This window comes from Neopelma chrysocephalum, unplaced genomic scaffold (genome assembly GCF_003984885.1).
Source record: "Neopelma chrysocephalum unplaced genomic scaffold, ASM398488v2 Primary Assembly neopelma1_24, whole genome shotgun sequence".
NCBI classification, from domain to species: domain Eukaryota; kingdom Metazoa; phylum Chordata; class Aves; order Passeriformes; family Pipridae; genus Neopelma; species Neopelma chrysocephalum.
The window spans coordinates 42,660,574-42,673,961 of NW_020897693.1; the positions used below are offsets into that span (position 1 = coordinate 42,660,574).

At 35.6% G+C, this 13,388-nt stretch overlaps 1 protein-coding gene across 3 annotated transcripts in view; it reads right to left on the reverse strand.

The window, feature by feature from the left end:
• The window catches only part of DICER1 (dicer 1, ribonuclease III), a 63,284-nt gene that overhangs the window by 21,699 nt on the left and 28,197 nt on the right, over positions 1 to 13,388 (reverse strand). For all 3 annotated transcript variants that reach the window (XM_027673908.1, XM_027673907.1, XM_027673906.1), the window contains 9 exons: positions 12,554 to 12,714; positions 11,076 to 11,244; positions 8,605 to 9,077; positions 4,825 to 4,957; positions 3,677 to 3,919; positions 3,427 to 3,581; positions 1,916 to 2,048; positions 1,382 to 1,457; positions 112 to 251 (listed from right to left, as the gene is read on the reverse strand). In XM_027673908.1, the coding sequence (XP_027529709.1) occupies positions 112 to 251; positions 1,382 to 1,457; positions 1,916 to 2,048; positions 3,427 to 3,581; positions 3,677 to 3,919; positions 4,825 to 4,957; positions 8,605 to 9,077; positions 11,076 to 11,244; positions 12,554 to 12,714 (1,683 nt within the window). The remainder of the gene's footprint in view (positions 1 to 111; positions 252 to 1,381; positions 1,458 to 1,915; positions 2,049 to 3,426; positions 3,582 to 3,676; positions 3,920 to 4,824; positions 4,958 to 8,604; positions 9,078 to 11,075; positions 11,245 to 12,553; positions 12,715 to 13,388) is intronic.

The window sequence follows — 13,388 nt, forward strand, 5'->3', positions numbered from 1 at the left end:
TAAATGCAAGACGTTGTAAAAAATACTTATACAATTAAGAGTTAGCAATTCTGCCTCATCAGTACATAAGGCATTTGATCAGAAGTGTGGACAGCAGTGAGTGATACTAACAGCTTTAGGATAGCACTGTCTTCGTTTTGTAGAGCCTGGCCTTCCTGGAACACTGGTTTCTTCTTCATCGTGTAAATCAAGTTCCTCCTCATATTTAACCGTTTCTTTACCAACTGGCATCAAATGATCATCCAGTTCACCTAATTATTACAAAAGAGTGTGAAGAAATAGCATTATGAACAATCAAATCTTGGTTCCTTCACATCCTACACATCAGATGAGATTCCTCATGAAAACACCTCACATAAGTTTTTAAAATACACAGACTCCTGCAAGGCTCCAAAAGCAGAACTTTGGGGAAAGAGTGATAAAGACTGAATTTTGGGACAAAAAACTCATTTACAGCAAAACTCACTGAAATTAAAAAACTGAATTCTATAATGAAAATATCAAAAACCAATGAATTCTTTTTGGCCATAAAAGGCAATCCTTGACTGAAATACTAATTTAAAAATCACTCACGTGGAGTTATGCCAAGAAAGAGGGAACAATTATATTTCTCCGTCATTCTAAAAAGTGAATTACTACTGTTGAATATGCTCTCTCAACACTGGGTTGAGCCATTAGGGTGTTATTCTTGGATACATTTATCGGTATGAATTCAGTGATCAAAGGGTTTAATTCAGAAATAAAATACAAATACCAGACCTACAAATTTTTTTACTTAAAAGATACATAAATACTCCTGTACTTCATAAAAAAAACTCATAACATGGAATTCTCTTCAAAATGTTACACAACGAAAAACATGCTCCATTATACTTAACTAGAGACAAGAGAGCTGAAGTAGTCCCTCAATGTACTTTTTTCGGAACATGACTTATGATACAGTAAACAATAAATTTAGGGTTGTGTATTATATCTTTTAATTTGTCACAATTCACTTTAAAAGGCAAGTTATCTTTTGGTTGCAGGATATAGTTTCTGACCTATAATCAATATCTTCTAGAGAACAAGACTCTTTTCCCTTTTAATAATATATTAAATTTGCCATATTCAATGGCAAAATCTGTGTCTCTTGTTCTAATCTTGTTTTTGCTGTTTAAGACAAAATAGGTTATATAACAAGATTTCCCTGGAAAATTTAACTTTAGCTTATAAGATCTAAGCTAAATTGTTAAGTACATGATCATACTACAAAACAAGGCAAGTGAAAGAAAGCTACAATACATGTCTACAGCAGAAATGCATATATATATCATCTACACCATATGTAATTTCTCAACTATAAAATATACTTTACCAAAGAGGTTGCTTTTTCAGTTCTTACCAATTTTGTGCAGTTTTTCACAGCAAATAAGAGCTACAACTCTCTCAGCCAGTCTTGCACAACTCATTGGAGGACCCTATAAACATTTAAATACTTCATCAAAACTTTGGTTGATTAGCACACTACTTACCATACTTGTTTCATTAGTTTCACACAAGCATATTGGGTAAGCAAAGTTTTTTTAAAAATTGCACTGATGACAGTTTTATGAAGATATTCAGGATTACATTGTTTTTCCACAAAAACCAAAATTACAAGAACTCAACATACTATTGATCAAAAACAATACATGACAAATGTGTGAAACAACAAGGCCCTGGAAGAATATCTAAATATTTTTGCCTTTGGCATAAACAGTAACTGATGGAAAATGGATTATAACAGAAATAAACAGTGACCTAAATACAGTTACAGAGCACAATACAGAAAAAATTTTCATTAACAACTATGATACTAATTCTAGAAACAGCACAGACCAGTTCTTAGACCAATATATTTGCTTATTTCCATGCTTTTTCTTCCCCAAATACCTACAACAATTGAAGCTCGAAGAGGTGAGTTGATTGGCAGGTAGAGAGTAGAGTAAAACGTATGGTCAGGTAGTTCCCGGGTTTTACACTTGGGAGCTAGGTGTGTAAATGGATCACTTGGTAATCTAGCGCAGTACCTAAGTTGACAAAACATTTTACAGATCATCAAAACCTGCAAATTGAAGTCTAAACACATTTCAGTGGAACCTTGCCTTACTGGTGTGGGCGCTACAGAAGGTGATTTCAGGCCATACTGGCCACTGCAAAGGTACACTGCTGACAAATACTCAACTAACTACTGAGCAGAAGACCTCCAAGTCCTTTAATATATACCAGGTCTCCATAGCAAGGTCATTCTAGGGTTGTAATGATGCACAAGTCTATCTCATCTCAGGTCCCAGGTTTTGCATTGTCTCCTGATTTTTCTATTGCCTTATTCCTCCTATTTGTCATGGTTTTCCCTCTGAATGGTAGCCTTTCCTCCCTTGTACTCACTTCCCTCTCTCCCAACTTAGTATTAAATGCAAACACGCTGATGTTAAACCATGCTGAACCTCTGAACAGTAGAGGAGTAATGCCACATATAACCAGCTACCAGACAGCCTATGAACCACCTACTATCTACCATTCACCCTTCAAATCTGACTGCTTTTGACAGGCTGTATTTACCAGGCAGTCAATCAAAATGGACTGCATCTCAAGAATTTAGCTACTGAGGCACTTTGGCAATTGCATTAGAAGCTTTACTTAAGTAAATGACATTCAGGGCTTCTCAGAGTCAACCACTTCATCACACTGGAGATAAGAAGTCTGGTTGGTCAAAAACTGCCTCCAGCAAAGCTTGGTTGGTTTCTTTACATGCCTAGAAACTGCTGTGATGAGGACTTGGTCCATATTATTGCATATGACTACAGTTATATTGACCAGTCCATAGCTCCCTGGATCTTCTTACTTGACCTTTTTTTGAAGTATTAATAATATCTACGTCTTCCTGTCACTAAGAACCTCCTCTAATTGTCTTGGTCTTAAAAACTTGACACTTGACCAGCTTCCCTGGAAGCATACCAACCTGTCTTGTGGACTTTTATTATGTTCAGCTTTATTACTGTGATTTGGTTTTTAAAGATGACAACAGACTGCTAAGACAAATGTGAATATTAGAATTAGAAGATTTAACTACAGTTTCAACAGTTCTTTTATTTATTTATTTTCAAAACTAGCTTGACAAGCAAAAAAACCAATCTTACTACCCATTTTGAAACTATGTTTTCAGGGAAGCTTTTATCAGGAATCATTATCACTACAGTTATTATCAGTGCTAGAACCTCTGGTAGGATAAAGATAAAAATAGCAAATAACACCTTCAAATTGCTGTGACCACTTTCTTTGAGAGAGCATATCAAGATGCCTAAGAGGAAAAGTGTAAAATGCCTCAGCCTACGCTTCCATGTTGTGAGACAGACAAAGAAACTTTTTATTCAAAGACATGAAGTAAAAATTAAATATGCCTCTTACCTATTTATGTGTCCAATAGCAGTGTTAATAGTAACTCTTGGACTGTTTTCATCTGGCCTCAATACGTAGGGTGGAAATACATCATCATCATCAACAATGGGTTCAGTTTCAGTTTCATTGGTATCAACAGATTTTGAGCATTTGTTTCTGAGGATCTTAACATTTCAAGAACAGAACATGAGAAATTTTTCCCTTAAAAAATTACTATGAAACATTTAACCAGACCAGGCCCATTCATCTGCCCTCATACCTTCTCAATTGCTTTATATGTCTTAAGATCTTCTTCAAAACTTTTGATTTTGTCTGTATCTGCTAACATAATGTAATTGGAAATTGGTGCTCTGGCTCTTCCTTTTGACTGCACATAGGAGCGGTACTCTGTGGGCAAATCAAAACGCACTACCAAGTTGCATTTTGGTATGTCAACACCCTCTTCTACAATACTAGTAGCAATAAGTAGGTTGGTTTCATGTGCTCGAAATTTTCTAAGAACCTGCAAAAGTAATGAAGATAGATTTGAGAAATTAGTCCAAGATCTGTTTCCATCATGAGATTCAACAAAAGGCAATAAGAAAAAGGTGGGTTGGTCAGACACTCTGAAAATATTTCTAAATATGCAAATGCAAAACTATTACAAAAATCTTTTCAGAAATACAACAAGACTATTTATCAGAACCAGGAATCAAATCTGATATGTGGAATCATATGAGTCTAAGAAGCTAATATAGCCACTAGCAATGGAGAGGATCCCCTCCTATTTATTTACAATTTTTCCGTTGTGGTATAAAAGGAAAAAAAAAAAGCTGCTTTCAGGACAGCATCTTTTCCCAAACATTCTGAGGCTGAAGCATCTTTGGGGATAGAGCATATTCTAGAGCTGACACTTCTGATATTTATACTATATATGAAATAATACTAAGGAGGACATAGCAGCTGGGATGAGCTTTAATGATTTAAAGATCGTGTGGTTTATTAATATTTATATCATTTAATCATTTACCAAATTCACTTTTATAAAAGATAAATATTAAAACCAGCTTAACTATTGCAATATGTCACCAACTTTTATTTTCTTTATAGTATTACTATATTACCATTACACAAATGTGGAAAAATTAGATCTGACTAGACATAAACATGATTTTACATGAAGTTTTAATTTCCATTTGTGTAACATGACATACCAACATTTCTAAACATGTTACTTTTTTTATGAACAACATCTGTATCTCCAATACGTGTGCATATTTGTTAAACCAAAGATATTCCCCGAACTTCCAATGACTTTGCCCCAGACTCCGCCTGTTGGCTTTTTTTGTTTTTTAAAGACACACACACAAAAAAAAAATAAGGTTCTGAAGGTATTGCTAATTTAATTTTTTTTTTTCTTGAAGTTACCTCTTCCTGTTTTCTAAATTCTACTTCCATCTGCTTGTTACGAGGCTGGTTCTTGCCAATGCCATGTCCAGTTATAAAATTGCTACTGATGTAAGCCAGTTCTGGATCTTGCTTGCCAGCTTCTTTTATCAACCTAAAAATATTACACGTGTTTTTAGAAGTCACACAACCCAGAAAATGGAAGAAAATCTTTAGTATTTAAGACCTATATTAAAAGAAAAAGTGGAAGCATGACAATTAAGCCACGCTAACACAAACTTACTGCAGTCTTCTCAAAAAGCCCTGTAAGGTTAACACAAGACAGACTGCATACCTATACAGCATGAGTGGCCCTGCATCACACATTTCAGACCTATCACAGCAAAACCAGACATTTTTAAACCAATCTATTACTCTAAGGCTCCCTGTTGCTAAAGCACCCTACTTACAATTGCTTTTGTTTATCTCTTTTTCTGTTAACTGTGCTTGATTTTAGAAGCAGACCTGTAACTGCTTCCTCAAAAAAGTATGTTTTCTCAGTATAAGATATTAAATTTTAGGTTAAAACATAATATTGCAATTCTACTTAATATATCCTGTTCAAGTACACTGGTGACAAAATATTGACCTGTTTTTCTAAAGAGCAATGCTCAGCCTACCCAGTGAAAAATTCACTAATTGTGAAAATAACCCAAACAGAGGACTTAATCCAATACTTTAAAAGGAATACTGAACAGGAATGTGAGGAGCATCCATGCTGTCAATTTATTTCCTTTCAGTTTATTCTTTAGGTTACAGAAGCAGGAAAGACTGCCTTCTGCAGTGTTCTGATTTCAAAGACAAGGTAGAAGATTGCTCGTACAAATAATACGCTAAATCTAGAATGAAACATTTATGGATTTAAAACCAAATTACCATGTGCAATCAAACTAAGTACACTGTAGCAACATTAGTTAATCAGTTTTCAGGATGGACAGAATCTGTGACTTCTCAACTGTAACAGGCTTTTGAGCAGCAGACCCAAATAAAAATATAAAAAAAATTAGATCCCTTTTATGTCTCACTATAGCCATCCCAGTACTACTTTGCTCAACAGCACATGCATCGTGCCCATTGTCAGGTGCTCCTCACAGCCAAAGAACAGCCTGCCTCTGTACACCTCCAACAGCAATTCCAACCTTTCCCAGATAAAACCCTAGCAGTTCTGTCTCATAAATAAGTAGATGGGTGCTGTGCCAGTCCCCAGCTACATGCCTACCATCTGCCCAGCAAGCTGCTGCCAAATCAGATGGAAAATGGCAAAGTTCTCCCTGCTGTTTCTACTCTTGAAAAACTACTGAAGTCTTGCTCCCTTTCCTGGTCCCTATTTCTAACAAAATCTATGGGAACATAAAACACCTTGAAGACTTCCTTCCTTTGCAATCTGTTAAAACTGGAATGGAAAGGGAATACAGGCAAGAAGATGGAAAAGTGGCAAATAGCTTGCCATCCTTCTGGAAATAGACTATAAGGATCATCCTGTGCTAAAATGCAAATGTGATTTGTTAGTTCAAGGCTAAATAGAGTTACATTTCTCTATGCAGTCTCTAGGCTCTTGAGACAGACATACTAAGAAAGTACGGTTTAATAACTGGCCAGAAATCCTGGGTTCTTAATATTTCTTTTTTCATATAGTATTTCTGTCAGGTCATACAGATTGATTACCTGCTAAGCATCTCAAACATTCTTACTTAATTTCATTTGTTATAGAAATGGACAATTAAAAACATCTGAATAAACATTTCACTGTGCACATCTTTGGCAAGTTCCTGAGAAACATTCAAGACTTCAACCTTGAGATTAAGTAAGTATTTGTGGTAGGTAACAGGAACTGTTCTTCAAACAGATACAAGAACTTCTGCTTTCCAACCTCTCCCTAAGGGAGTTGAGAGGTACTGCAATGCATATGCAAGGAAACTGGGTTTTAGAAAATGTCTTCTCTTCTGAAAAGGAGCTTATAGGCACCAGAATTCAACTGTATACACCAAATTAAACAATAAGTGAGCCGCTCCATTAGTTGAGTGTAATAATAATCAAAGACCCAGAAAGTACAAACACATGCCATGAATCTTGTCTTTCCTCAGTCATCATGGACTTAATAAAATGGTATTCTAATCTCTAAATACTACCATAATAAATACATTTTAAGAAAAGTTCTATTTCTAACTTGGTTCCATTGAACAATCCATATTGGATTACTGGAAGCTGAAGTAGTTGTGATACACTAATTCAAACACTCATGACTGTCTCATTCTTTCTCCTGTATATTAAGTATCATCAGCAGAGGCCCTGAACTAAATCCACTCTGCTCAAATGAGCCTATAATGAGGTTCTCCACTGAAGGCTTCTAGTCTTAATTCCAACAGCTCAGGTCTGATGGTCAACCATGTATTCTGAGATCATGTATTACATGAGGTAAAGGAGCATTTTGAGAGTCTGGTAGCTAGCTTTGGGAAGGGGACAAAAAGTTACATACAGTTTTATATTTTGCAGCCAATAACCTCAACCCAAGGTGAGGTTAAAAATGCCAGAATTTGATTACCTATTTCATCTAGACACCATATTCTGTCAGGTTCAACAGCAGTTATGATATTGTATAGTGTATAAATCACTGTCTACAAGAACGTACAGTGGAAAAACAGTATGATTTAAAGCATATTCATAACTTAACAGAGAAGAATAACGTTTCCCCAGTTCTGTTCATTCCCTGCAGGGCAATGAAATACTCATTTCAGTTCAGCAAAAATGTTATCAGATTCTGTTAATGTTATTTCTTCAGGAGTTATTAACAGAATATGTTCATTTCACTGAACAGCTTAGTTTGCCTCATATTTGCAGATGTATGTGAACATATTTGAAAATGCAAAAAAAGGCAAAGAGAAAAGATGAAGTTGAGAAAAAGCACATAGGCAAGTTGGCACATGAAAGAGTATGTTATTCAAACTACTGACTTGGGCAAAAATGTATCAACACAGGGGTCAGATTCAGAGGTATCCAGAATGCAATGAACACCTTGCACAGGATATTTATTACACTATCTGAGAAACCTACTGAAAAACAAAATCAGGACAGATAAATAAATCATGTAATTCATAGTTTGTGGCAAACAGCATTTAACAATTAAGTGTTATATATAACTAACATGAAGCACATTCAGGAATACGAACCGATAAGGAACTAGAGTATTGCAAATTGGCAAATACTCGCAGGTTTTTATTTTTCTTGGTGGAGACTGCAAGAAAGCACTTAGTATTTGATTGAATAGGCATTTTACAAACACCAACTCTGAAAGCAGTACTGGTAAATCTTGAGAGATATTTGTGCAAGGGTGAATTTGGTTTTCTGTAGACTTGGATCATATAATAGTGTGATTTAGTAGGGTAACAGTAAAACTTCCAGAAGTATTGCACTCAGTAAGCTAGAGAAGTTTCCAACATCCATTGCAAATATAAATTTAAAGACTGATTAAGACAGAACAGTATATGCCTATTTTACAGGTTCAGTACAGTATTTCACATTTTGCCTTCTAAAGGAAAGAAATTACGAACTCAGGTTTGAAACAAGCCCTTGAGTACAATTTTCAAAGACACATGCTCTTCCCATCCACTCCACCTGCTTTACATAGATCCAGAATGATCTCCAACTTTATAAACAGAGTTCTGAAAACACAAGATAATCCCCTACATATTCATGATATTATCCTGGCAGCTGAGTCTGCAATTTTTCTTCAGAAAATTTTTTTTTTAAAATAAAAAGCTTTACCTATTTAGAACAACCGCTGTGTATCTTCTTTCCACAAAAATAATTCCACATAAAATATTAGTAAAGGGAGATGGGAAATTAGTCTCTGGCTTCTCTTTCTCCTCAATTTCTTCATCCTCATCATCATCTTCAGAATCACTCCAAGATACATAATTATCCTGGTTCCTATTGTTATACCATTCAACACTTTCAAACTGCTGCCGTTCATATGGTTTGTATTTGCGCAAGATTTCAAGCAGCTTTATTACTTTTGGGGTCACAAATTTCAGGTCAAGTGAGGCAGGCGAGAAGTGCTCTTCACAGAGTGCATGTATTTTCCTTAGGAAAGTGTCTGTAAACAATAAAAATTTCCTGTGCAGCTCCTCTTGTTCATGTTTGATATACTTCTGCAGCTCTCTCACCATCATCCCAGCTACCTTATCTGCACACCAGGGTCCCAGAACAACCAACACAGCTCGACAGTCTGACAATATCTACAACAAATGAATTCAAATATCAGTTCAAAGAGTACATTCATGAACTATTCATTTAAGACTAGGGGCGTTTTTCTCTTACAGCATAATCTTTGTAAGAATTATGACAATTGTTTTGTTATAAAAATATGCAGAAGTCTGCTTTTGTTATTTACATGACCTTGGGAACTTTGGTGTTTCTAATGGAGCAAGTTCCCCCTTCCTCTTAAATTACCATCAATCAACTTCAAACTCTGCACATTTCTGAATCTGAAGAAAACCCCAAGCTTAGTCAATATTTTGCAATTTTGTGGAACTGTAATTTGAAATTTACCCTAGGATAATTATACTAATAAGAAGAATACTTCTTGAGGCAGCTAGATAAACAAAGCAGAAATTCTTATCCTTTATATATAACATAGAACTTATAAAATAAACACTTTACTGGGCATTTTTACTTTACTTATTACTGATAGCTGGCAGGGTTTCAAAAGTACATAACCAGAAAGTTGTACAGTGGCCTTAGGGTAGCCTTAGCAAGTCTACTCTTTCAAAGGAAAAACAAAACACAGTGGTTTGTGTGAGAGCGGAATAGGAAAAAGAGATAACTATACCCTATTCAGAGAAAACAGCATAGGCACTTGAGTACTACCATCTTAGCTGACGGTCTTTTAAAACAACTCATTTGGATGTCCTATATTACAACAGAAGAACTAAAATTCAGCTGTAACAGTCAGGATAATAGTTGCTGCTTTAATTTTCCTTTCTTCCTCCCTTCAGTGAGGAAGCAAAGAACTAGCTATCATCTTTACATTATCCTCTGTGAAGTCTGTTAGCTGTAGGACTTAAAGGCAAAATTATCTAAACTAATTGCAACTACATATAGAGGCTGGATAGTCTCCAGTGCCAAGACAAAAAGCACCTCAGGCTGAAACTCATTTGTTTTTCCTAATATGGATGCCCCCATCTTCTAGGAGAGCTTCTGGATCAGAAAACAAGCACAGAGGGTTACAAGCTTTAGAAATCTATCAGCTCTCCTGGACTCTGCAAGTCATGGAGACTGCTCTCAGCCAGCATTCCTTATATATTTTAGCCTAGTACATTTTAAGTTTAGCACAAAAGTAATCAGGACTTGCATTTCCCATGCAGCTGTGCTAGGCTGCCTTACGTACCATCTTTCTCTCTGGCTTAAATAGTATTTTACGGACCAGCATCAAAGTCCTCAGTGTCCAAGAATGCTAAAGGAAACTGCAATACTTTGGGCTGAAGAAAAAAATACATTCTCCACCTTTCTCATGGACTATTATGGGAATGTGACTCACTAGTGACTTCTTGTTCAAAGACTTATACACCTACATAGTTGTAACTTGGGAGGCAATTCCAAACCACAAAGCCCAAGTGGGGGAAAAAAACCATGTGTGGACCCCAGGCATGACAGGTCCCTGCTCAATACACCACACCTTCTGGATTATACTCTGCCATCTGGCATGACACAGAAAAAGTCAGGGGCAAGCTTGAGATTCAAATTCCATCCCAGAGGTGTGGCACTAGTCCAGTGTTGTTCTAAGATAAACTGCAGACACTGTACATCTATGGCTGGAATTTTTGCCTGAATTCTTCCTATCAACTCTTAATACAACTGGGTGCAGTCCAAATACTTCCTTAGGCATTATTTCCTCTTCTATACTCAATTATTCAAAGGTCAAAGGAGATTGTGAAGATGTCAAATTCTTGACTTCAGAGATGAGGACCCACAACATCAGGGTGCAGAATTGTTTCAGTGCATTAAGCAAATCTGAATCTCAAATCAGATGAAGTTCTAATCAATGGCTAACATTCAAGCCCCACTCACTTATGAAAAGACCTGCACTGTTGACGAATCCAACAATCAGAAGTCTTTTGGCTCAGACAGTCTAGGATGTCTGGGTTAGGAGGGTTCAGTAATGTAACATACATGGCAAAGAAAACAGCTGTAAGATTCCTATTCCCCAGGTTTCTCACATAGCTTGATATCCTTACCTGCTTAGAAATTAAGGTAGAATCTCTTTCTTTTGAATGTACAGATATGTTGCAGTCATTTAGAAAAGCAAGTGCTTCATCCAATTCCTTTAATAATCTTCCATACAACCCACTTTTGTCAGTATATGGTCCACAGTCTACAACAATCTCACATGGCTGAGAAGCATATCTTAATGAAGGCAAAGAACAAGTTAAATAAACATAGCTTCTGAAAGTCACAGCTTTTTCACTCTCTTAAGGTTATACATCAAATACAACCTCAACATGACATGTATTCAAGAGCATTTCTTTCCCCACCATGAATTACTAATGATTAGTAGTTATACAGCTAAATACTTTAGTAGAAAAAAACCCTCCACCACCCCAAATATTGAACTACTTCATTCTAAAATACTGTTCGTCCTAATACACTCCTAAAAAGGAGGTTAATATTGCCATCCTCATTTCAAATATTGCAAAATTCAAGGCAAAATAAACTGAATTTCCTTGACCACCATCTTAATTTGTTTTTCCAAAGTGTACTGTCTTCATATGCAAAACAAAACCAATCCACATACTGTAAATTTATGTCTATATATCTATGTTTACATAAGTAAAATATTCTTGAATAGCAGTGAAATGTCCTTAAAAGCTAATGGTTCACATAAGTTCAGAAAAATGCATTTAAAACATTTACACACGCACATCTGTTCCAGAACATGAAATAACCACTTTAAAAACTTTGTCTGAAACTCATCAATGCAGTACAGCTGGTGCAAGAAAACAAGATACACAGAAATCACTTCACCCTAATTTTCCCCTACAAAAAGTCATTACACTAACACCACCTTTATTTTAAACAACATTCACAGGATTCTAGATTCTGTAACTCACTTCCTCTGCTACTTAAGTATTTACCACTTCCTCTCATCTCTCTCTGTCTTTCATCAGCCTTTAAAATCCAGGCTACTCATTGGGGGGGGGGGGGGGGGGGGGGAAGAAAAAAAAAAGGAAAAAAAGGCAACTTCTCCACATTAAGAACATATTGTACTGTGGGTGTTGCAACATTTTTCTAAAAAGAAACATTATGGCATACACTGGACATGAACCAGTTACACTCGAAACATAAGGGTGCACTTTGCAAGTTCAGAAATGTTTAATGGAATGTGAATTTTTAAGGGTGGTGGTGTGTTGGGGTTTTTTTGGTTGCTTTGGGTTGGTTTTTTTTTCCTTGAGGTTCTTTTCAGTTGTTTTGATGTCTTTTTTGACCTTTTTTCTGGTTTTGGTTTTTTAACAACTACAGAAAATCTCTGAATATCAAGGCCAATCAGCCTTTGTACTCAAAAAGCCATTGAACATTCCACCTCTGCCCTAAATAGAAGCAGCAGCATCACATACACACAAACTTTTCTAAAATTTAAAAGAGTAAATATTGCTATTGGTTTATTCCAAAATGAATATGCAAGTATCAATTTAACAGCTGTAATTATAGAACACACCTATCTAAGACCACCAAATCAGTTGCAGTTTCAGCATTGCTCTTTAAAATTTTCTCCAGTTTCTGGATCTTCTCCTCTAACTCAGCAGGATCACATTTCCCATTTAAAATGGAAGCTGTTAATCCCAAAATTCGTGGACATGATGGATAATCCTCACAGATCTGTGAAGTAAAATCAAATTAAATTCTTTAGGACAGTTATCCTGAAAACCTACTATCAAGGTAGCAAACTGTAAACTTAAGATGCTTAGGCTAGAAATTTTTATTTCAATAGCAGGTGTTGCAAAAGGAACCAAACACTGAATTAATATTTTCACTTCTACTGACTGGAAGTTAAACTAAAAATTGAATAACATTTAACAGCCATCATATTTAAAGGTAAATATTCACAATGTAGAAAAAATATAAACCGTTAGCATTATACAAAATATTTTTGTGACACAATATATATCATACTTTCACACCATATAAAAAGGCACATGCACTTGAAGAGAGATTTGAAAATACATTTATTATGTCTTACACTTATAAGCCAAATACCACGTGGAGCCAAAAATTTTCTGGAAAGAGTCCTAGAAACATCTCTAGAAATCAGTATTTTAAAAATAATAAAAACTGATTAGTACATACCATTCTCAAACTCAAATATCTTATCAATGAATTTTAAAAATTCCCCTAATTCCATAAATTTAACTTCTCTGCCAATGTCAGATTTTTCTTTAATGGCCGCTATAAAATACAGTAAATACATTATTTTTCTATCTTTTAATACCACTGAAGTCTTAATTCATTGCAGTAATTTCACAGTACCAGAACATGCTAACATACGGTTCCAC